The 25,433-nt window shown below is 39.8% G+C and overlaps 1 protein-coding gene across 8 annotated transcripts in view; it reads left to right on the top strand.

Annotated features, from left to right (window-relative positions):
* Positions 1 to 25,433, top strand: part of TSGA10 (testis specific 10) — a 302,307-nt gene that overhangs the window by 44,378 nt on the left and 232,496 nt on the right. For 3 of the 8 annotated variants that reach the window (XM_030201396.1, XM_030201399.1, XM_030201395.1), the window contains 3 exons: positions 7,071 to 7,221; positions 16,020 to 16,222; positions 24,415 to 24,570. In XM_030201396.1, the coding sequence (XP_030057256.1) occupies positions 7,071 to 7,221; positions 16,020 to 16,222; positions 24,415 to 24,570 (510 nt within the window). The remainder of the gene's footprint in view (positions 1 to 7,070; positions 7,222 to 16,019; positions 16,223 to 24,414; positions 24,571 to 25,433) is intronic. The other 5 variants (XM_030201402.1, XM_030201403.1, XM_030201401.1 and 2 more) reach the window with 3 other exon arrangements.

The raw sequence follows: 25,433 nt of genomic DNA, 5'->3' as shown, positions 1-25,433 counted from the left end.
AAAAGGGGCATGGCCATGGAATGGGCAAGTTGTGGGCATTTCTAAAACCTATGTATGTAGTTATAGAATACACCTAGTCCGCGCGTAATTTAGGCATCGGTATTTACACCAAGTTTTACTTGACGTAACTGCCCGTGACTAAATTTAGTCGCACGGATGGGTGTTCGGCGTATTCTATAAACCGTGCCAAAATTTAGACTTATTTTATAAAGTATGCCTAATTTTAGGCATACTTTATAGAATACACCTAGGCATATTTCGTTTCAGCGCTGACTTTTTAGGTGCTATATATAGAATCTAGTCTTATGAGCCTAACTATATGAGTTTTTTAAAATTTCTTAAAAACTTGATTATTCCAGAAGTTTGCACTATGCTGAATTGTGATAATTTTATGGCTTCAGTATTATGTTAAGTTTTAGGGTCTGCCCCATTCTTTGTAAGATAGAGAACATGTTATGAGTCTAAATAACCTTTTAAAAGCTGTTAATAACTTTGTTATTTTAGAAGTTTGTATCATATATTTTATGTATGCTCTAGGGTTTGCCCTACTCTTTGTTTGTAAGCCGCACGGTCTGTAAGTGCTAATTGTAATGTAAAATATTGCATACACCACACAGACCTCATTTATGCACAGAGATAAGACAGACCAGGGCATGAGGCATTATTTTCATCTCTAAAAATTGCCCTGGAAAACATGTCTGCACAGATTTTCACCAGCTTTTTCTGTGGGAAATTTATCCTTGAAAAATAGCATGCATAGTCTTAAAAATGCAAAACTATGTATGTTATTGCCTCCCCTGACCTAATTCAACCTCAGGAATGCCTTCATGAAAGCTTCCAGGACAAGTAGAATAGCAGTTCTCACAAGCAGGATGGTGTCATATGATGGAGCCTGAGATTAGAGCAGAGCTTTCTGGAGTTTTCTACCAATCATGTGCAGGAGTTCCCATGCCAGTGCTAACACACAGGGCCGTCTTATTTCTATTTTTTCCATTGAATGCAGTGGCTTCTTTTTGCCAGTGGGTGTGTGTTTGGGTTTTTTTTTCTCTTAAAATTTTGTTACCTTTTTCATGATTTTCTGAGGGACTTCAGCTTGTTACTCATTAGATATCCTGTTAGGGCGTTTTGATCAACTGTATAATTTTTTTTTTTTTTGTGTGTGTAGCCACAGCCTGCACTGCATCAAGTGATATTTTTGGAATTTTACCAATAAGTCATTTGATTTCACTGAGGCTGTGTTTTGCCCAGTGTCCCATCAAATAAAGAAGGCCAGTGATTTCAAGAAGTGCACTTTTTTTCTTTTTTCTTTTTTTTGTTGTTACATTTGTACCCCGCACTTTCCCATTCATGGCAGGCTCAATGCGTCTTACATGGGGCAATGGAGGGTTAAGTGACTTGCCCAGAGTCACAAGGAGCTTCTGGGCTGGAGGTGAAATTAGAAGATTACACCCCCCACCCCAGTGAAAGAGCTTGAAAGCTGTGTCATGGAGGATTGTGAGTCAGGGGCGGCAACCACCATATCTCATCTGAAGAACATGCAGGCACTCTAGGATAAGGTCAAGGAGGATTGTTCACGAGGGTCCAGTATTTGCATTTTGGGGTTGTCCGAGCAAGTGAAGGGAAGAGACACTCTATATTTTGTGGACAGTTATGTTAGCTCAAGTTCTGAAATGCAGGGAAGATGGTCGTACAATGGTCGACTAAATGCATGAGGTCCTCGGACGGAGACAAGAGGGACAAAAATAACCCATGCTGATGCTAGTGAAGTTCCACAAATTCACAACTAAGGAATGGATATTAATGAAAGCTGGAGAACTATCTTGGGTGGAGTTTGAGGGACAGCAAATTGCAGTTACGAAGCGCAGAAGGAAAGGACGGTATACGTACCAATTAAGAGAATACTTTGGAAGCAGAACACTTCCTTCAAATTACTATACTCAGGGTGCTTGTGCAGCTTGAAGGATGGTGGAAGGACTTTGTCTCACTGAAAAACCTGGAGCCTTATCTTAAACCTATGGAGAAAAGGGCAAAGAGGTGCTGGGTCAGGAGGATCTACAGCCTCCATTGGATATAAGAACATACAGAACAAATAGGAATGGTGAAGAGTGGAACAGCATGATGGGGTTTGTGAACTGCCTGACTACAGATTGACCACCACTACCACAGAGATGATCAAAGAGTGCAAGATGGTGTTGTGCTTGTTAGTTGGACTATCCAATCTTATGGTTGCTTGGCATGAGATAGAAGCAGCATGTGTCAGAATGTGTGAGATTCTAGACAAGAACATTTGGAGGAGGGTTGGGGTATGTAATGTGGTTGGCTGTGTGATACGGTTGGCTGTGAGAACAGTGTGTGTTAAATGAATGTATAAGGTAGGGTGATCTCTGAAAAGGTTTGCTGCCTGGATATTTCTGTGGGGGGATGGGGGAGGGGGACAGGAGGATGTAACAATAGAGAATGTGCAAGATAAAAAAGAGAGGAAAGCAAGGTTGATTGGGTGGGGGGGAAACAGTTTGGTGGTGGGATGCATGGCAGGGTGTGGTTAATTGGTCATGGTGGGAGCTATGCTTTAATGGGGGTTAATGGTATAAAACTGGGTACATGGAATGTTAAGGGTGCCAATAATCCCATTAAGAATATAAGCGTTGCCATACTGGGACAGACTGAAAGTACATGAAGCCCAGTATCCTGTTTCCAACAGTGTCCAATCCAAGTCACAAGTACCTGGCAATATCCCAAAACAGTACAATACATTTTATGCTGCTTATCATAGAAATAAGTAGTGGATTTTCCCTGAGTCCATTTTAATAATGGTTTATAGACTTTTCTTTTAGGAAGCTATCCAAACCTTTCTTAAACCCCCACTAAGCTAACTTCTTTTACTACATTCTCTGGCATTGAATTCCCGAGTTTAATTACATGTTGAGTGAAGAAGTGTTTTCTCCGATTCGTTTTAAATTTACTACTTTGTAGCTTCATTTCATGCCCCCTAGTCCTAGTATTTTTGGAAAGAGTAAACAAGCAATTCACGTCTACCCGTTCCGCTCCACTCATTTTATAGACCTCTATCATATCTCCCCTCAGCTGTCTTTTCTTCAAGCTGAAGAACCCTAGCAGCTTTAGCCTTTCCTCGTAGGGTAGTTATCCCATCCCCTTTATTTTTTTTGTTGCCCTTCTCTTTACCTTTTCTAATTCCACTATATTTTTTTGAAATGCAGTGACCAGATTTGCACACAATATTCAAGGTGCAGTCGCACCATGGAGCGATACAAAAACATAATAATGTCCTCATTTTTGTTTTCTGTTCCTTTCCTAATAATACCAAACGTTTTATTTTCTTTCTTAGCCGCTTACACTGAGCAGAGGGTTTCAATGTATCATCAACGATGACGCCTAGATCCCTTTGTGGTTGGTGACTCCTGTTGTGGAACCTTTCATTACGCAGCTATAGTTTGGGTTCCTCTTTCCCACATGCATCTCTTTGCACTTGCTCACATTAAATGACATCTGCCATTTGGATGCCCAGTCTTCCAGTCTTTTAAGGTCCTTTTGTAATTTTTCACAATCCTCTTGCAGTTTAACAACTTTGAATAACTTTGTGTAGTCTGCAAATGTAATTACATCACTAATTACTCCCATCTCTAGATCATTTATAAATATGTTAAAAAGCAGCGGTCCCAGCACAGACTCCTGGGGAACCCAACTATCTACCCTTCTCCATTGAGAATACTGACCATTTAACCCTACTCTGATTTCTGTCTTTTAACTAGTATTTAATCTACAGTAGAACACTACCTCCTATCCCATGACTCTCCAATTTCCTCTGGAGTTTTTCATGAGGTATTTTATCAAATGCCTTTTGAAGATCCAGATATACAAGAGGAAAGGTTTTCCTTTTTGCGGATGACATGAAAATAGCCAATAGAGTGGATACCCTGGAGGGAGTAGAAACGATGAGAGGGGATCTCCGAACGTTAGAAGAATGGTCAAGGGTCTGGCAGTTAAAATTTAATTCTTGTACTTACTACTAAGAAAACGTTATGCCTTATTTTTTTTTTATCTTGCTGTGTCTTTTGTGCTGCACCTAATATTATTTTAAACATTAATGACAGTGCTCAGTTGTTACATATTACTTTGGTCTTGTTTATCTTAGTAATATGTTATAACCCACATCATTGCACCATAGCCCTCCCTGCCTCCTTGTGTACTCGCATGCCTTCAGTGCCACTCGTTTTCCATTTCTGCTGGGTTCTCGTTCTCAACACAAGCTGTGTTTCACTTGTCTCAAGCTTCTTCGGGAGAACTGTTCCCTACTAAAACATGAATATACGTTGTTATTACTGTTTCTGATTTTATTTTTTACACAAGGAGGCAGGGAGGGCTATGGTGCAATGATGTGGGTTATAACATATTACTAAGATAAACATGACTGGAGTAATATGTAACAACTGAGCACTGTCATTCATGTTTAAAATAATATTAGGTGCAGTACAAAAGTCACAGCAAGATAAAAAATATAAAAATTAGGCGTAACGGTTTCTTAGTATTAAATACAAGAAGTAAAATGTGAAACCAGAAAGAACAGGTATCCCAGGAAAATTATTGTGATATAGTTTAAAATTTAATGCCAAGAAGTGCAGAGTGATGCACTTGGGGTGCAGAAACCCGAAAGAGAGATGATAGGAGGGGAGAGATTAGTAAGCTTGACTCAGGAGAGAGACCTTGGGGTGTTGGTGTCCGAGGATCTGAAGGTGAAGAAACAATGTGACAAGGTGACGACCATGTCCAGAAGGATGCTAGGCTGCATAGAAAGGGGTATAACTAGCAGAAAAAACGAGGTGTTGATGCCCCTCTGTAAGTCATTGATGAGACCCCAAGTGGAGTATTGTGTTCAGTTTTGGAGGCCATATCTAGCTAAGGATGTAAAAAGACTGGAAGTGGTGCAAAGAAAAGCTACGAAAATGGTATGGGATTTACGTTGCAAAGTGTACGAGGAGAGACTTGCTGACCAAAACATGTATACTTTGGAGGAAAGGAAAAACAAGGGTGACCTGATATAGACGTTCAAATATTTGAAAGGTATTAATTCATAAACAAACCTTTTCTGGAGACAGGAAGGTGGTAGAACTAGAGGACATGAATTGAGGTTGAAGGAGGGCAGACTCAGGAGTAATGTCAGGAAGTATTTTTTTCACGGAGAGGGTAGTGGATACGTGGAATGCCCTCCTGCGGGAGGTGGTGGAGATGAAAACTGTAATGGAATTCAAACGTGCGTGGGATAAACACAAAGAAATCCTGTTTAGAAGGAATGGATCCATGGAATCTTAGCAGAGATTGGGTGGAGGCGCTGGTAATTGGGAAGCGAAACCGGTGCTGGGCAGACTTCTGTGGTCTACGCCCTGATCGTGACTGAATAGATAGGGATGGGCTTGAGTGTAAATTTTAAGGGGCTTCAATGTTAGCTTCAGAACTTTTAGTACAAGAAAAGTGCTTTGTTAGACCTATACGGTCTGTGCCCTGAGAATGGAAAGGATAAATCAAACTCGGGTATATATATAAAGTATCGCATATCAAGTTAAATAAGTTTATCTTGGGCAAACTGGATGGACCGTACAGGTCTTTATGTGCTATCACTTACTATGTTACTGTATTCCTATCTTGTCCAATCATTTTAATAAGATGTTATGATCGACATTGAATGTGTTGGATATGTCACATTGGAGAACGATAATTTTCTTTCCTGCACTTATTTTTCTTTTAAACTTGGATGCAAGGACTGAGAGTACTGTTTCTGTACTATACTTTGGCCTGAAACCTGACTGATTTATGTAACAGAGAGAAGTGAGAGAGGTATTTCATCAGTTGTTTGGCTACTAGACCTTCCATAAGTTTTACAAATAGAGAGATTGATGCAATAGGTCCAGAATTTGATATATTACTTTTCTTAGCTATATGAGTTTTGAGAATGGGGTGAGCATGATATTGCCTTTTTCCTCAGGGGTGATACAATTTCATAATTTCTAATAAAAATATTTCAGAATAATCAAATTACATTGCTGTTAGACTCCCAGTGTAACAGTAGGTTTGGTCAATCTGTCCTTAAAATCTGTGTGAAGTTTAGAAGCTAACTCCATCCCACCTCTGTAGTGTTCGTAATATTGTGCTCCCAATTACTAAGGATAGGTAGGTTCCCCAGAGTCCTGCAGAGTTCCTCTATCTCTCACTGTTGAAAATATGGTAGTGAAAGAGCACCCTCCAATGGCAGAACTGTAGGTGGAGGACTCCCACTCAGCATAGGGGGAACAGTGCTCCTCGGGCCAATTTTTATTATTTTCAGGTTGCTTTAGGAAAAGAAAAATTGTTCAAATGGCTCTTTGCCATAAAAAACATGTTGGCTATCTATGCCTGTTTGCATTCGTTTGCTTGTACTATGCTTTCCCCCTTTCTAAAGGCAATATGTAACTAGGGATTCTTACTTGTAAGGACTGAATATTCTTTATTATCTTGTTTGTCTTTAGAGAAAGCAGAGTTGATTAGCTGTAACAGATATTCTTACAAAACCCTTTTGCCTCCCCAAAGAGTTGGCTTCTTGCTATAGCTAGTAACAGAACTAAATGGCTCCATGTGATATTGCTGGCATGGCAACTCCTGAACATTTTCAGTGGAGCCCTCCAGAAAGATCTACAGCTTGTAAATATTGGTCTGGCCTCAGGCTGTGTTGGTTGATGTCATCCTACTTGTGAGGACTGATATCATGTTGCCTACCTCTTTCAAGGTGGGCACTTTTAAAATAGCTGTTTTACCCATGTTAGTAGCCATTTACACAAGAAAGTGACTTTTGAAAACTGCACTTCCTATAAGCCACTGATACTCATGATCTTGGATAAATTACTTTTTCTCACAAAGCTCCAAGCACCCACTTAGACTTTAAACTCTTTTCAAACTTGTATGTAATTTGCTGCAAAGCACCCTGTTTAAGGTGCTTTATAAATAAAAACATAATGTTTACAACATACTGTTTTATAGTTAAAATATCTATATGTAGTATATGTTTGTTTTATTTTATATAGGATGCTGAATCTTGCAAGCGGTACCTAACAAAAGCAGAGACAGAGTTAGAAGAAACGAAAAGAGAAAATCAGACATTCAACATCTTGTTAGATCAGCTCCAGGAAGACAAAAACAGACTTAGCACACAGGTTTTAAAGTTTGAAAGAGCAGGTATTCAAAATATGCTTCTATGTCAGCCATGTACAAGTTGGAGGCAGTCAATTACAAATCCATTAGTCTGACTTCAGTAGTGGTCAAAACTATGGAAACAATATTAAACTGAAAGATTTTGTAGCACCAAGTTGAATCAAGTAGATACAGTATACTAGAAAACATGGTTTTACAAAAGAAAGATCTTCCTAGACCAGCTTGATTGAGCCCTTTAATGAAGTGACTATAGTAATGAATCAGGAAGGTACAGTATATCTTGCAAACCTGGGTGTAAGTAAGGCTTTTGAAACTTTTCCACACAGACAACTGCTAAGTAAATTGGATGGTATGGAAGAAGGGCTGAAAGTTGGTTGAGGAATACTTAAGCAACAAAATTCAGAGAGCAATGATGAATGGAATCTATGCTGGAGCGTGTAAAGCGACCAGTGGTGAAGAGCAGAGCTAAGTGCTAGGACCGATTCTTCTCAAATGAGGGCCTTAAGAGAGGAGTATTACAAAAGGTTGGCTATGTGTGAACACCGCATAGGCACATGTATGTCTTTGTAAAATACTACCCCAAATACTACAGAAATAGTGGCTAGATTGAAGCAATGGACATGTATGTTTGCTCAAGAGAAGATGAAAATGTTAGCATGTAAAGTACATTCATATTTGGTAAAATACAGCATGTGAATTATAAACTTGCCCTCACTCAACTCAAACTTCTCCTCTGAACGTGCCTGCTCTAAAGTTGCATGCAAGTATGCACCTCATTGCACAGTTTCAGATAGTAAGCCTTCTAGAGAGAGCGAAAAATAACCTACTATACTTGAATGTAACTCACCTTAAGCTACTAATGAAAAGTCGTGAGCTAAATCCAAAATTCTGCCTGTGGTAGACCAGTAGCACAGGTTAATAAATCCTTCAGAATTCTGTGGTGGTAATTCCTGTGCTAAATTTGCAACTTTTTGTACACTATAGTTAATGGGACTCTTATACTTTAAGTTCTTTTGGAAAGGCAAATGCATTTTGTACCTGTACATAATTTACCTTGAGCTTGTATTTGAAAAGAAGAGTAAATGCAAAACCAAATGCTTATAGACTTCGTCTCATACTGAGAACACAGAAGTAGAAAGGGCTACTCTGCAGCCTACACATGTACACTGATTTAGTCATTTCATTCACTCACAACTTGTTGCCATACTTATCACTGGACACTGCAAGTTCCCTTAGCAACATTAGAGAAATGAGCTGGGGACGGAGTGCTGAGGGAGGAATGGAGGTCTGTACAAGATGAGAACATAAGAATAGCCATACTGTTGGGAGAATCAGTTGTTGAGGGGTTAGTGGAGGGGGAGAGGGGGGAAGGGTGGGGGAAATAGGGGGGATAAAAGGGTTATAAGCATAATGTTAAAATAAAAATTAAATTGTTGCGCTGGAGCCAATGGCTCATTGTTATGTTTGAGATGTTATTTCAATAAAAATTTAAAGTTAAGAAAAAAAAAGAATAGCCATACTGGGCCAGACTAGTGGTCTATCTAATCCAGTATCTTACATCCAACAGTGGCCAATCCAGGTCACAAGTATCTGACAGAAACCCAATTAGTAGCAACATTCCATGCTACCAATCCCAGGGCAGTGTCTTCCCACATGTCTGTCTCAACAACAAACTATGTACTTTTCCTCCAGGAACTTATCCAAACCTTTTTTAAACCCAGATATGCTAACTGCTGTTACCACATCCTCTAGCAACGAGTTCCATAGCTTAACCATTCTTTGAATGAAAAAATATTTCCTCCTATTAATTTTAAAAGTACTTCCACGTAATTTCATGAATGTCCCCTGGAGTTTTTTTGCACCGATTCTTTTTTTTTCTTCCTGGTCTCCGACACCAGTGATGATAACGAGACTCCCCTGTAAGACAGAGGTTGTCTAATAGATGTTCTATTGTCCTCTACTGGGAGCTTTGAAGTGTCCATTTATTTAATGAGGTATATCATACAGGACCCCTGAGGGAATTAATTCTTGGCAATTTTCTACAAACCTTGTTTTTTGAATTACAGTAGTTGGGTTTATTTCTCCCTGGGTTTTTTTTTGATTGTTGATTAAAAACCTAACAACCATTGGTGGTGATTTTTCACATAAGTTATTCCTACTTTATATAGGGAACTTATAAACATACCTCTTCATAAAATTATCCTTCAAGAAGCTCCCACACAAAGTTTCACCTGCTGTGAGGCACACACAACTTTCCCATTTTATTTTACACACTTTTGCACATATTTTATGAAATATGTATCCTTAGCAGTATAGTCCTAAATAATGAAAAGAGTGAATGGGCAAATTGGTCTTTGGGGTAATTTTATAAAGGTTTTTCTGCATGCAAAACCTGTTTTACATGAGGAAAAGGCATTTTATAAAATTGAATGGGTGTATACACACATATATATGTGCTTACAAAATGGTGTGCACTTACATGCTAAGTATAGGCATTTTCAGGGGTGTATGTAGTTTGGGTGGAGCAGGGGCAGAGTTGTGATGTATGCATGTACTTAAAAAAAAATATGAATACATTCACACATTTACACTTACCTTGGAACTGGTGTAAAATGTGTGCATCAGCATTTGCACACTACTGTGGGAACCTAATTTATGAAATAATTTATGGCCTATGTTTCCTTTATAAAATATATAAGGAAATCTGTACACTCCAAAGCAATCAAGGTTCATCAATAATATATCAGCATATTTATCATCATATTTGGGTTTTTTAAAATAAATATGTAAGGACCTTCATACTCTTGATGTCTCCAGTTGTGCAGAGCAATTGTAATCATAGGTTATATATATATATATATATATATATATATATATATATATATATATATATATATATATATATATATATATAAACATAAAGCACTACTTAGCTAGGGGGGCCATATTTGCCCCTTCAGTGGCCACTTTATCCAGAAACGTTTGTACAATATATACCACCAATCCAAAAAATAGAGGATAAAGAATAAATACCGGAGTTAAACTTTACTCTAACACACTAAAAAAAACTCCAGTGATATATCAAAACCTTAACTTTTTATTATCACCAATTGTGTTATTACAAAATAGGTGACATACATCATCTGACTACACTCACATCCATCTACATTCATACACCACTGGCCCTTACTGCCTGCTATTAATAACTTCAAATATCGTTGACCGTTGTCAACGTGCCCACAAACAACATGAGCATGATGTATCACATAATGTATATCACACAGTTCATCAATATTGACTTTAAAGCTCAAAATATTGTCTTTCCAAGCGCTGCTGGTCTTAAAACAAGTTTAGTTGCTTCAGCTGCATCTTCATTCACACAGCCAGCTTTTCTTGTACATTGCTTGTACTAACGCATGATCCCCACAAGCACTGTGTATAACAAGGTCCATGCGCTTGATCTAAACACACCAGCGCGCTGTCAGATTTTCTTTAATCCGATAAATAGTAGGCTTGGGCGAGGGACTACACAACCACCATCACGGCAAAAACTTGCTGCTGTTCATGTTCACAAGCGGAATTTCAGAAGTTGTGTTTTTGGTATAGATTATTTTAATTTGGCTTAGTTCCAGGCCAGAGTTAGATTCCCTTTTTGAGCAGACTGAAGAGACTGGATGTTAATTTGAAATTTACTATGACTTGTGACCAATCTATTTCATTTTTTGATTTTTAAATATTAGGAAGAGTCAAGGGGTGATTATGACTACAGTATATCAGAAGAGTACAGATAGAAACAATCACCTGAGATTTACTAGCCACCATCCGTACCATCTTAAACTCAGTCTGCCCATCAGATAAAACAAATCTACTCTACAGATGAGGAATTTAATACTCAAGCGGACGTATTGATGGAATGTTTCTCCAGTCGCAGATACCCTAGATCTCTCATTCATCAGACATGATAGCAAGCTAAATTTGCTCATCGAGAATGGTTATTACAGTATCGGACCCATGAAGAGTATGATAGTGACCTGGGTACTCCCATATATGGTGGGAACCTCAGAAGTGGTAAAGATTCTGAGAAAGTACTAGTTGGTGTTGTCTACTCTCCCCTTCTTTTTGGATTTTCAAGTTATTGCGTATAAAGGAGGGAAGAACTCTGGTGAGCTTTTAAAGCATTTCAGAACCATTAATGGAGGTTAATTTGAACTTGTCCAAACATAGGAATTAACATTAAAGCCATAGGAGATACTACATGTGAGTCCACATTTGTTGTTTACATTGTCCTTTGCCCATGTCAGTTGATTTATGTAGGATGGACAGCTAGTCCTGTTTGACTTTGTCTCGTTTTTCAAATGTTTCTTAATGTCCAGTTCAGTGTGAGTTTCTAGCTTGTTACTAGTAGCTTGGGCATAGCTTTTCTTGTTGGCTTGTGTACAGCTTTACTAGTTCTCCTGTGTGCCTGTGTGTTGTGTTGTGTGAGTTCCTAGCGTGTGACTAGTTAGCTTGGGCGTAGCTTTGCTTGTTAGCTTGTGTACAGCTTTACTAGTTCTCCTGTGTTTTGCTTAGTGTGAGTTTCTAGCTTGTGACTAGCTAGCTTGGGTATAGCTTTCTTGTTAGCTTGTGTACAACTTTACTAGTTTTCTTGTGTTTAGCTTTCTGGTTTTCCCGTGTGTGTTTTCCTTTGCTTCTGGAGCTTGAGCCCTAGTCCTGTCCGCTGCCAGTCCTCCTTGCTACTGGAGCTCCAGCCATAGTCTTGCTATTTGACCTGACCATTGCCTGAATCTGACTACTCTCTGCCTGCTGTCTGACCTGACTGCTGCCTGTACCCAGATATTCTCTGCTTGCTGCTTGACCTGACCATTGCCTCAATCTGACTACTCTCTGCCTGCTGCCTGACCCCCGATACTTGCTGCCTGACCCGACTACTGCCTGAACCCCGATACTTGCTGCCTGCTGCCTGGCCTGACTACTGCCTGAACCCGGATATTCTCTGCCTGTGGCCAGACCTGACTATTGCCAGAACCCAGACATTCCCTGCCTGTCTGCCTTGCTTTTGCCTAGGTGCCTGGAGGCACTTCTGTATCCTGATTCCTGTTGTTCCTACTTGCTAGTTCCAGTTCCGGTTTTCCTGTAAGCCCTGCCAGCTGCCTGAACCTGAGGGCTCAACCCTCGGGGAACGGTGGCTAAGCATAGGTGAAGCCTAGGTCCAGTGTGTTCCTGTCCAGGGGGTTCCGGTCCCGTGTGTACCAGTCCAGTGGGTTCCAGTCCAGTGCACACCCGTCCGGTGCGTTCCAGTCCTGTGTATTCCAGTGCAGAACTCCAGTCCGGGGTTCCAGTCCAGCCTTGCCTCGTCTCTGCTTTGAAGGTGACCTTGCCTGCCACTGCCGCTCCACAGTAGTGGTCCAAGGGCTCACAAACCCAGTGCTTCCAGGGAAGAAGCCGGACACTTAAATTGTTGTCTACTGGAACGAAATCTCAAATGTCCAGGCAAATGATTCCATAGACTTGCTCCTGCAATAGAAAACGCTTGGCTACATGTATTGACCAAATGACTGACAGGAACACACAATTGCTTAACAGTTTCAGGATGTAACAAATGCTTTGGCTAGTACATAGATAAAGCGTTCAAAAAATACTTTGGAACCGTGGAGTAAACCCATTGATGAATTAAAAGCAGTACTTCAAACATTATACAAAATCTTACAGGTACTCAATGAAGCCTCTTCAAAATAGATGTAATATGATCAGATCTTCATGTACCAGCAAGTAAACATGCAGCTGAATTTTGGACAGCCTAGAGAGCCTGGGCTCTGGCAGTAGACATGCCAAATAAAGAGAAATACAGAAATCTAGTCTTATGACCTGGTTCTGCATGATTGTCTGAAAGTCGTAATCGGAAATCATCCTCTTTAATTTACTGAGAGCGTGAAGTTGGAAAAAAGAAGTTGAAATTACACTGTCGACTTGCCTTTGCATAGATAAATTAGAATCCAACTTTACTCCCAAACTATGAAGAAAGGGTTTGACCATAAAATCCACTCCCTTCTCCCAAACTATGAAGAAAGGGTTTGACCATAAAATCCACTCCCTTCTCCCAAACTATGAAGAAGGGATTTGACCATAAAATCCACTCCCTTATTTCTTAAAAAAGATGATAGTGCAGGACCTAATTGCCTGCCATCATACATAATTTCAGTTTTTGAGAGGTTTAAGGGCAATCTATGCTGTTGCATCCAATTGGTAATCTTGTCAAAATATATAAAAAGTGCCAGACAAATCGTTGGGATCAACAAAAATGGGGAAAAAAACTGAATAACATCAGCGTACATTCAAAAAGATACCCCTAATTTCTGAAACACTACACTCAAGGAGGATAAATACAAATTGAAAAGCAAAGCTGATAATGCTGACTCTGAGGGACTTCATGATTTATGAGAGTAGGAGTTGGACCAGAGCTGACAAGGCTCCTCTTGGGCATTGGAGATTTGCAGCTCATGGCTTGGAGGTCATCAAATAGAAAATAATTCATATGGTTCCCCCCTACCCCATGGGGGCAATGAAATGTGTATTTTGAACCATCAAGAACAACAATAGATTCATAAATTAAGATCTATCCAACCAAATGGTTTAAACAAAGGGACTGAATTGCTTTCCTTCCTCTGCTTGGTCCCATTTGCCTCTCCGCTACTTTGATTGGTTAAACTGAAGTGAAAGTTTGTATATGAAGAAGGGTGCCATTTTTTACTTTATTCATTAGGCTGAACAACTATGGACTAATATAGAAGCTTGAATACCCATTGCTTTGATATGATTTTGTTGAGAATATGATTTCCTGTGATTTATATAAGCACCCTAAATTGGGATTTTGTTTTTCCAGGAAACTTCCCCCCCTGACACAGAGCATGGCTTGAAATGCAATTGTGTCAGCGGTTTCAGTGTTTCCTTGATGTGAAAGCTAAGTAGTGCTTTCTGTTCAAATTTTTTGATACATTTTAATTGCATTGTGTGTGTGTATGTATGTGTGTGTGTGTATATATATATATATATATACAGTGGTGGAAATAAGTATTTGATCCCTTGCTGATTTTGTAAGTTTGCCCACTGACAAAGACATGAGCAGCCCATAATTGAAGGGTAGGTTATTGGTAACAGTGAGAGATAGCACATCACAAATTAAATCCGGAAAATCACATTGTGGAAAGTATATGAATTTATTTGCATTCTGCAGAGGGAAATAAGTATTTAATCCCTCTGGCAAACAAGACCTAATACTTGGTGGCAAAACCCTTGTTGGCAAGCACAGCGGTCAGACGTCTTCTGTAGTTGATGATGAGGTTTGCACACATGTCAGGAGGAATTTTGGTCCACTCCTCTTTGCAGATCATCTCTAAATCATTAAGAGTTCTGGGCTGTCGCTTGGCAACTCGCAGCTTCAGCTCCCTCCATAAGTTTTCAATGGGATTAAGGTCTGGTGACTGGCTAGGCCACTCCATGACCCTAATGTGCTTCTTCCTGAGCCACTCCTTTGTTGCCTTGGCTGTATGTTTTGGGTCATTGTCGTGCTGGAAGACCCAGCCACGACCCATTTTTAAGGCCCTGGCGGAGGGAAGGAGGTTGTCACTCAGAATTGTACGGTACATGGCCCCATCCATTCTCCCATTGATGCGGTGAAGTAGTCCTGTGCCCTTAGCAGAGAAACACCCCCAAAACATAACATTTCCACCTCCATGCTTGACAGTGGGGACGGTGTTCTTTGGGTCATAGGAAGCATTTCTCTTCCTCCAAACACGGCGAGTTGAGTTCATGCCAAAGAGCTCAATTTTTGTCTCATCTGACCACAGCACCTTCTCCCAATCACTCTCGGCATCATCCAGGTGTTCACTGGCAAACTTCAGACGGGCCGTCACATGTGCCTTCCGGAGCAGGGGGACCTTGCGGGCACTGCAGGATTGCAATCCGTTATGTCGTAATGTGTTACCAATGGTTTTCGTGGTGACAGTGGTCCCAGCTGCCTTGAGATCATTGACAAGTTCCCCCCTTGTAGTTGTAGGCTGATTTCTAACCTTCCTCATGATCAAGGATACCCCACGAGGTGAGATTTTGCGTGGAGCCCCAGATCTTTGTCGATTGACAGTCATTTTGTACTTCTTCCATTTTCTTACTATGGCACCAACAGTTGTCTCCTTCTCGCCCAGCGTCTTACTGATGGTTTTGTAGCCCATTCCAGCCTTGTGCAGGTGTATGATCTTGTCACTGACATCCTTAGACAGCTCCTTGCTCTTGGCCATTTTGTAGAGGTTAGAGTCTGACTGATTCACTGAGTCTGTGGACAGGTGTCTTTCATACAGGTGACCATTGCCGACAGCTGTCTGTCATGCAGGTAACGAGTTGATTTGGAGCATCTACCTGGTCTGTAGGGGCCAGATCTCTTACTGGTTGGTGGGGGATCAAATACTTATTTCCCTCTGCAGAATGCAAATAAATTCATATACTTTCCACAATGTGATTTTCCGGATTTAATTTGTGATGTGCTATCTCTCACTGTTACCAATAACCTACCCTTCAATTATGGGCTGCTCATGTCTTTGTCAGTGGGCAAACTTACAAAATCAGCAAGGGATCAAATACTTATTTCCACCACTGTATATATATATATATATATATATATATATATATATATATAATATGGAGACTTCAACAGTAAATATTTCTGAATAGCCAGGAATATGAAGGACTTTATATATTTAAAATAAAATATCTTGATTTCTTATTCATCAACATTACTGGGAAAATAACTTTGTTTTCATTTTAACATTCAGGTAAAACACGTATTTTAAAAGCTGGAAAGGGGCATGGGATGAGTCCTTCTAAATTAGATTCTTTTGTTAAGACTTTGGAAGAAGACAGGGATCACTACAAAAGAGAAACTGAGAATCTGATTAAAATGTTACGAAGCAGAGGCTGCAGTCCAAGGCGCAGCCCCTCACGAAGTCGCACACGCCTCTGTTCTCCAACTGTCCAGGTCAGTCTATTGTGCTCAACTGAGAGAAGACAAGGCCACTAGAAAATTGCAGAAGAATATTGAAAATAGTCATAATTCTGTGCTAATGTAGTTTCTTTTACTTTTTCTGTATTCCACATTGAGCCTGCAAATAGGTGGGAAAATGTGGGATACAAATGCAATAAATAAATAAATATGTAGTTTTCACACATGGGTAATACCACCAATGGTGCCAGGAATGGATAAAAATATGTAACGAAGCTCCCAAAGCTTACAGCTCTCCAGAACAGTGAACTATACATGTGCAGTGGTTCCAAAATCTCTGCCATCACATGGGTCACTTTAATTCTCTTTTTTGTAAGTTGGGGTGCTTAAGTGTGCCATGCAACATGTATTCCATATGGTGTATGTGTTGCTTTGTGACATACCCATGACATGCTCATGCTCCATTTGGATGTGAACACAAGAACACAGTCATCGCAAACTCGAAATCACAGGGAACACAGCGAAGATGACAAAAGAAAAATGGTCTTGAGACGATGTAGAAAAGTTCAAGTTTATTGTGTAGCTGAATGTCTGTCTGATCCATTTGGACTTTTCATGTATATTGAGCTACACAATAAACTTGAACTTTTCTACAATGTCCCAAGACCATTTTTCTTTTGTCATCTTCCCTGTGTTCCTTATGCTCATGCTCCACCCATATGTATGCCCCCCCCTCACAGTTACATGTTTAGTGACTTGCATACACCCTTACAGGATAGCAGCTAGCATTTGCTTGTGTCAATTACTAGCACCAATTATGCATGTAAATGCTAGTATTCTATAACAAACATTTAAGCACTAGCTTATAGAAATGCCTTTATAATGTCAAAGCCATGGCAGCACTGGTGTTCCACCTAATGTCAGCTTTCTCAAAAAGATTTGCATAGGTGTGATTTGAACTTCTGTCTATACATTTACAGTACACTGCTGTTTGGAATGGGATTCCCAATGCAACAGTAGATTTGGTCATTCTGTCCCTAGGAACTTATATTTATTTATTTATGACATTTATATCCTACATTATCTCAAATAGGATTCAAGTTCAATGTGGCTCACAATATAACAAAAGTAGAACTGACAAGGTATTTGATTACATAGAACAAAGTAGGTGTGTGTGTATATATATATATATATATATATATATATATATATATATATATATATATATATATATAAAAGGCAACACCAACGTTCTATGAAGCCTCCAGCCGGAAGTGTGAAGGGGGCGAGATATCCGGTTTCCCTATGAGTGTCTGCCCCGCCCTCTCTGTAACACAGTCAGTGAAGGAAAACAGCAGAGCACAAAATCAAATCGCTGGCTCTGTAACAGTGAAGGACTCAGAGGGGGGAGGGGAGAGAGGCCAGAGGGCAGGGACACACACACTCCCACATGCACACAGAAGAAAACATTGCTAGCCCCCGTTTCATTTGCATCAGAAACGGGGCTTTTTTACTAGTATATATATAATATACAGATACACAAAATTACTAATAACATAACATGAAATCCTGATCATATAACGTGTTTGTAGTACATAGGATAGAATGTGAATATGGACAGAGTTGTTGTTGTTATTACAGTTTAATTAGAGGGTTAGTTATCTCTGTTGTTATTACAGTTTAATTAGAGGGTTAGTTATCTCTATTGTTAGAGGTCGATCTTATCAAGTGAGTTTTCAATAGTTTATGAAATATGACATAGTCTTCAGTTTGATGGAGTTGTTTGGGCAAAGAGTTCCATCTGGTTGTACTTTGGTATGAAAATCCAGCATTGTGGATAGTTTTATATTTGATTTTATTACTTTGAGGGAAGCGTAATACATGAAAATCTCAGGATGATTTTTTTTAACACTGTGTGTTGATAGCTCTGTAAGATTCTGCATGTAAGATGGGGATGAACCAAAAATTATTTGGTGGGTGAATGCACATAATATGGAAGTAATGCGTGAACTTATAGGTAACCATTGTAGTTTTGAGTAGAACCGGGGTTGCTTTGGAGTATCTGGTAGCTTTAAGTACAAGACGAGCTGCTGTGTTTTGAGCAGTTTGTAATTTTCTGATTAGTGAAGTCTTAAGTCCTGCATAGACCGCATTGCAGTAATCAAATTTTGATAGTACCAGGGATTGAGTTAGTGGTTTGAAAATAAGGTCTTAATCTTTTTAGTTTCCATAATGATTTGAATACATTAGACACTAATTTGGATACGTGGTTTAAATGAGAGATATTTAGAATATAGCTCCAAACTCCCTGAGGCAGTCATTTCTTTATTTCTATGTTGGCCTTAGAAAAACACAGACAAAGCAAAAATAAAAAGGCTTCTTGCCAACAAAAACATACTTAGTGCTGTTCATTTATTTCTGTTTTTTACCCTTTTGTAAAGGCAACCTGTAACTAGGGATTCCCTGGTATGAAGACTTTAGAAAATTGCTTGCCTGTAATAGGTGTTCTCATAGGACAGCAGGATAATAGTTCTCACAAAAGCAGCTCATCTCCCATTAGAAGCTGGCTTCTCCTAATTTTAGCATTCCTTATTGTAGAACTGGATTGGCCCCCTGGTGCAAAGCAGTTGCGGATAACACCATGTATGCCAAATCTATGCAATGGAAAGCTTAAAGCTTTGAGATCTTGATTATCTATTTTTCTTCATCTCGGTATCCATCGGTGACATCACCCCATGTTTGAGGACTATTATCCTGCTATCCTTAGATAACACCTATTACATGTTAGCAACGTTTGCATTTATTTACTCATTTGTGGTGATTTTACATCATTGATTAATAGTATATTGACTGCTTTTTGCCAATTTCCAAGCTGTCTGCAGTTTTCTTCTAGCTTTTTTATAGCTTTTCATAGAGATAATTTTCACTAGCCTATGTGGTATATTTTAGCCAGTGTGCATTGCATCAGTTCTGAAAGGGAAGGAAACCATAAATGAGGAGGAAATGATATGGGAATAAAGGGTCCATGCAATTGTATACCTGCAATTTCTGTAAGTAGTGAGGTGAAGGTGCAAAATTGCACATATACATTTGGAAATTACATATATATTACTCCATTTAAGTACACGTCGGATAAGCGCATGCTCTGTTTAACTGCATGCTGTACTTCGGTCCTGTTTTTGGCACCATCAATTTCTATGGGGACAAACTTAGGTTTAGCGCACCACTGATAAGTGCAAGATTCGCTTATATGCATGGTTTAAGACCGCTTCTCTGCAGGAAAGACTCCATAAACGCGCACACGGAATATGGAAGCCGATTGGCACATGACAACCAATGAGATTTCAAATTTACCGCCCGTTTAATTGCCACAGGTAGAATAAGCAAAAGAAAGTTGTTAGAGTGTACACTGGGGTCGTCACCATCGTTGTTGCGGTGGAACTGTATGACTTTAACACTGGCTGAAAGAATAGAAGTTCTTAAAAAATTAGAAAACAAAGTCAAGCATCTATTGCTAAAGAATATGGTGTCAATCCCAGTCAAATTTCAGTGTCTTGAAGCAGAAAGACCAGCTTCTGGAAGACTGACAAAACAATACAAATCCACAATGGAAACGAAAACGGGCGGGAAAAGCTGAGGAGGTAGAAGATGCTCTTCTTCGGTGGTTTTCTCAAGTCAGGAGCAGACAGTTTCCTGTCAGTGGTCCACTGCTTATGGAGAAAGCTAACCAGCTAGCTGAAAGTCTTGGACTAACTGAATTCAAAGCCACTGTTGGATGGCTGGAAAGATGGAAGGAGAGGAACAACATAAAATTCAAGAAACAGCATGGTGAGAAACAAGACGCTGATGACTTTGGTGCTGAGAACTGGGTTGTTTCAGTTCTTCCTACCATCTTGAAAAGTTTGCACCTCGTGACATTTTCAATGCTGACAAAAACGGTCTCTACCGGCGAGCGATTCCTGATGGAACATTTGCATTCAAACATGCCAAAACTACTGGAGGTAAAACGTCGAAGGACCAACTTACCATCCTCCTTTGCTGCAATATGAATGGGAGTGAGAAGTTGGAACCCCTCGTCATTGGAAAGAGCAAACAGCCCCGTTGCTTCAAGAAAGTTAAGAGACATCCTGTGTCATACGAGGCTAATGCAAATTCATGGATGACTGGGGAAATTTTGGAAGCAGTGGCTAAAGAAGTTAGACACTAGAATGCGGGCACAAAAGCGTCAGATTTTGTTGCTTTGTGATAATTGTGCTTCACACAGTGATGATGTCAGGCTGTCGAACGTCAAGGTGGTCTTCCTGCCACCAAACACTACTTCTCTGACCCAACCTATGGATCAGGGCATAATAGCCAATTCCAAACAACGTTATCAGGCTCTTGTGCTACATTGTCTGATGAGCGTTATGGATGACCAGATTGGCAAGGATAAACGTGCTGTTGAACTGGCTCGTAATCTATCACTGTTGGATTCCCTACATATGCAGAAAGAAGCCTGGAATCATATTACACAGGCAACCATTGTGAACTGCTACAAGCGGGCAAGCTTTGTTAAGGATATGGATAGGGATGAAACAGATGCAGCTGGTGCAAATGTGTCACATGAACAGGTTATTGACATCCCAGCCGGTGTTACTGAAGAAGAGTTTCATTGCTATGTAGCTGTTAATTACGATCTACAAACAGCTGACGACAGCACTGATGTCGAGATATGCGCCTACATACAGGCAACAACGGCTGATGATGAAACAGATGATGAAATGAGCAGCGAGGCATATGCTGACAAAATTCAACAACCTCCTCCTGTCACTTTTGCAAGAGCGCTGGAGAGTCTCAACACCGTGCGTGCCTATCTGGAGGCCACTGGATGTCAGTGCTATGACAGTTTTTACCGTCTGGCAGACGTAGTCTATGGAGCTCACAGATCCAGTAGTGTACAGAGGGCTATAACTGATTACTTCAAGTAAGCCTAATGTCAGTTAACAGAGACTGTATACTGTACGTATAATAATAAACTGTGCGGTACATATGTTTATCAGATGTCAAGCTTATTTGGGTCACAACGGTTAAATGCACGCTTCGGTTAACTGCATGCATTTCTTTGGCCTTGCACTTAAGCGGATTGCACTGTGTGTATATATACCAGTTCCCATAGTCTTCGCACTCAGCACATGCTAATTGGTAGTGCCACCTTGCAAAAGGATCCTTAAATGTAAACCTGCTCTGCAGCTACAAAAGCCCTACTTCCCCTCAACAACAGCTGCAGATCAGAACTAGAACATTTGTCTATACAAGTCACCCATGTAAAAAATATTATGATTGTCATCTCATCTGAGCAATAGCAAAATAAATCTCCCCTCTAACAAGTACACTGTAAAACAATACAGAACCTGAAAACAAAATCCAAATTCAACTTACTTTAGCAAACCTGTCAGTACAACAGTAGTACTAATCCCTTTGATTCAAACAGCAAGAACCCTACCTATGAATAGGCAGCATTACACATATTACATTGGGTCCTAGAACAATATACATACTACTGGTACAGACAGAACAAGTTGGACTGCTACAGATTTCTGCACCAAAACTACAGGTAAACAGAATATTATAACTTGGCCACATGCAAAATACAGACTAACCCTTCCCAAATGCAGAACAAGTTATCACAAATTAGAAATAGAAGACAAAAATTGAACTGGGAACCCCATGAAGTCCAACTTGGCACATACTGCAACACTGTAGAAATACATATTCCAGTTAATAAATTCAAAATAAAACACTTTTTCCTATTTTTTGTTGCTTGGACATTTTATTTTTCAATCATGTTGTTCCTACTTTCTGTTTTCTGCTTTCCCATCTGTCCTGTTTCCAAAGACTGCTGTCCATTTGTCATTTCATTTCTTTTCTCTTCTGACTTTTTCATTCCCTCTCTACATCTGTCTCAAATATTGATCTCTTTTAGGTGCTTCCTCCCTTTCTTTCTCTACTCAGATATAACCCTGTTTTTCAGCCTCTGGTCTTCTATCTTCTTTTTATTTTTTACCTATTAGTTTTCCATTTCCTTCTCTTAAAGAATCATTATGGGATATAGATAAAGCAATAATGCATTCATAATTTAATTAAACTCATATCTGTGTTTTGAGACTTAACTATGACAAATCTATACTGTCTGATATACTTCCTAGCAGTGAATATCAGGGCCAATACCAAGCTGCTGCATAAAGATAAGCAGATGATGTGGAGGCATATTTTCAAAGTTCTTAGACTTACAAAGTTATGTGGAGGGGCATTTTCGATATGACGTCTTAAGTCCGACTTTGGACATTTTGCAAAAAACGTCCAAAATCCGAATAGGCAAGAAGGTCATTTTCAAAAAAGAAGGTCTATCTTTTGTTTTCGAAAATACTGTTCTGAACAACGTTTTATGATTTGGACGTTTTGTTTTTTGGTTCATTTTTGAAAAGAAAAACGTCCAAGTGCAAAACGCACAAAATGAAGCCATTGGAATGTAGGAGGAGCCAGCATTTTTAGTAGACTGGTCCCCCTGATATCCCAGGACAGCAGTAGGGCACCCTAGGGGACACTGTAGTGCACTTCATAAACTGCTCCCAGGTAAACATCTCACCATTGCTCCCTTACCTTATGTGATGAGCCCCCCAAAACCCACTACCCCCAACTGTACACCACTACCATAGTGAGGGGGCACTTATATGTGGGTACAGTGGGTTTCTGGTGAGTTTTGGAGGGCTCACAGTTTCCTCCACAAGTGTAACAGGTAGGGGGAGGTAGGAACCTGGGTCCACCTATCTGCAGTGCACTGCACTCAACACTAGACTGCTCCAGGGACCTACATGCTGTTCTAATGGACTTGAGTATAACATCTGAGGCTGGCATAGAGGTTGGTAAGTAATGTTTTTCATCACATTTTTTGGGGGTGGGAGGGGGATAGTTACCGCTGGGGGAATAAGAGGAGGTCATTCCTGATTCCCTTCAGTGGTCATCTGGTTATTTAGGGCATTTCTTGTGCCTTATTCGTAATAAAAACAGGTCTAGCTCAAAACGTCTAAGTTTTAGTCCTGGACATTTTTGTTTTGTTCCATTATGGCTGAAAAACGTCTAAGTCTTAGGAACGCCCAAGTTCTGCCCTGAACACACCCCTGGCACTCCCCCTTGAGATTTGGATGCACTCCTGGCGGACTTCAGAGACAAACGTCTAAAAATAGGTTTCAAGATAGTCTATCCTAATGATACAACCTAACCAAAGCTCGCCCACATGATTCTTATTGACAATTGTTATACATGACCATGTTTCTCATTATCCTTTTTGCTACCACATATCCATTCCTCTCCATCTTCCTATGCCTACCTCCCAACGCTCATTTCCTTCTGCACCCAATCCCTCCTATGCTTAATTTACTTATCCGTTAACCCCCATTAATGTTATATTTACTATAAACTGTATATTTTTCTTACGACTTTGTAATTCTTTATATTGTTACTCTGTAAGCTGCATTGAGCCTGCCATGTGTGGGAAAGGCGGGGTACAAATGTAATAAATAAAAATATCCAAATGCAGACTTATGCCACTTTTTTGGACCTTTTTCTCTTTTGAAAATGAGCCCGATAGTAACCTATGCTATGGAACATTAAGTGTAAGTGCTTTGAAAATGAGCCTTTTATTCACTTACCTTTATGCCCAATATTTGGTGGCAATCACTATTTTGGTAGGAACACTGAATATATAGTTCTAAAGTTAAATGAATAACTTACCCATTTAGGCCAGGACTGATGTTTGTGTAGATAAATTTTCACCCCTCCAACCATGCCCCAGTTCCCTCCTCCTATTAGAGTGATGATTTTTTTTTAACTGGGTATTGAGTTATTCAGTCAAAAGCTATGCATTTGGTAGGCCTGAATTGTTTAAATAACTTATCCAATTGACTGTATAAGTCCTTTTGTTCATTGACCTCAGTATTTCTTATAGCTAATGTTTATCATGTGATATGTTTTTAATAATAAAACAAATATAAAGATATATAATGTAAATTGATTGTTTGCTGATCACTAGTTGATTCCATTTGAATCCTCCAGCTTGCAAAGTTAAATTGCTTTTTGGGGGCTTATCCGGATTAGAAAATTTACAATAGAATAAATAAAACCAAATAGGAAATATGTCTTACTAAAGACATGAGAAAACTTATTTTATATTTACGTTATATTTCTTATAGGCATCAAATTATGATTTAGAAGTAATGAAAACCATCAAAGAACGGGAGGATCTCCAGTCCATGTTAGAAAAGTATGAGCGTCACATGTCAGAAATTCAGGCTAACATCAAAGTCCTCACAGCAGAGCGGGACAAGACAAACCTTCTTTATGATCAGGTAGTTTTATTTTGAAAGTTTGGAAGTTGACAAATACTGTGAGAGTTTGAGGAATTTTATTTCAGTGATTCCATCCATCACACTAAGCCATGGGTTCTCAACCCAGTCCTTGGACACACCTAGCCAGTCAGGTTTTCAGGATATCCACAATGAATATGCAAGAGAGAATTTTGCACTCTATTGTACACAAATCTATCTCATGCATATCTATTGTGGGTATCCTGCAAACCTGACTAGCTGGGTGTGTTCCAGAACTGAGTTGAGAACCCCTAAGAACATAAGAGTTGCCCCACTGAGTCAGACCAAGGGTTCAATTAGCCTAGTATTCTTTTTCCAACTGTGGCCAGTTCAGGTTACAAGTGCTTGGAAAAAAATAGCAAGATTACATGCTACTTAATCCCAAAGATAAGCAGTGGTTTTTCCCAGGTCTACTTTAATAATGCGTTATGGACTTTTCCTCCAGGAATTTGTCCAAAATGTTTTTTAAATCCAGCCACATTAATTTATTTTATTACTTGCTGTAGCAAAGACTTCCAGTGCTGAGTGAAAAAAAATATTTTCTTCTATTTGTCTTAAATGTGCCACTATCAGGCTTATTTTCAAAAGAGAAGGGCACCCATCTTTCGACACAAATCGTGAGACGGGCGTCCTTCTCTCAGGGTCGCCCAAATCGGCATAATTGAAAGCCGATTTTGGGCATCCCCAACTGCTTCCCGTCGCGGGGACAACCAGAGTTCCGGGGGGGGGGGGGGGGTGTCGGAGGCGTAGCGAAGGCGGGACTGGGGCATGCCTAACAGATGGGCATCCTCGAGCGATAATGGAAAAAAGAAGGGCATCCCTGACGAGCACTTGGCTGACTTTAC

Source organism: Microcaecilia unicolor, chromosome 4 (genome assembly GCF_901765095.1).
Source record: "Microcaecilia unicolor chromosome 4, aMicUni1.1, whole genome shotgun sequence".
In the NCBI taxonomy this organism is placed as follows: domain Eukaryota; kingdom Metazoa; phylum Chordata; class Amphibia; order Gymnophiona; family Siphonopidae; genus Microcaecilia; species Microcaecilia unicolor.
The sequence above is the reverse complement of the archived record's forward strand: the minus strand, read 5'-3'. Positions and strand labels throughout refer to the sequence as shown.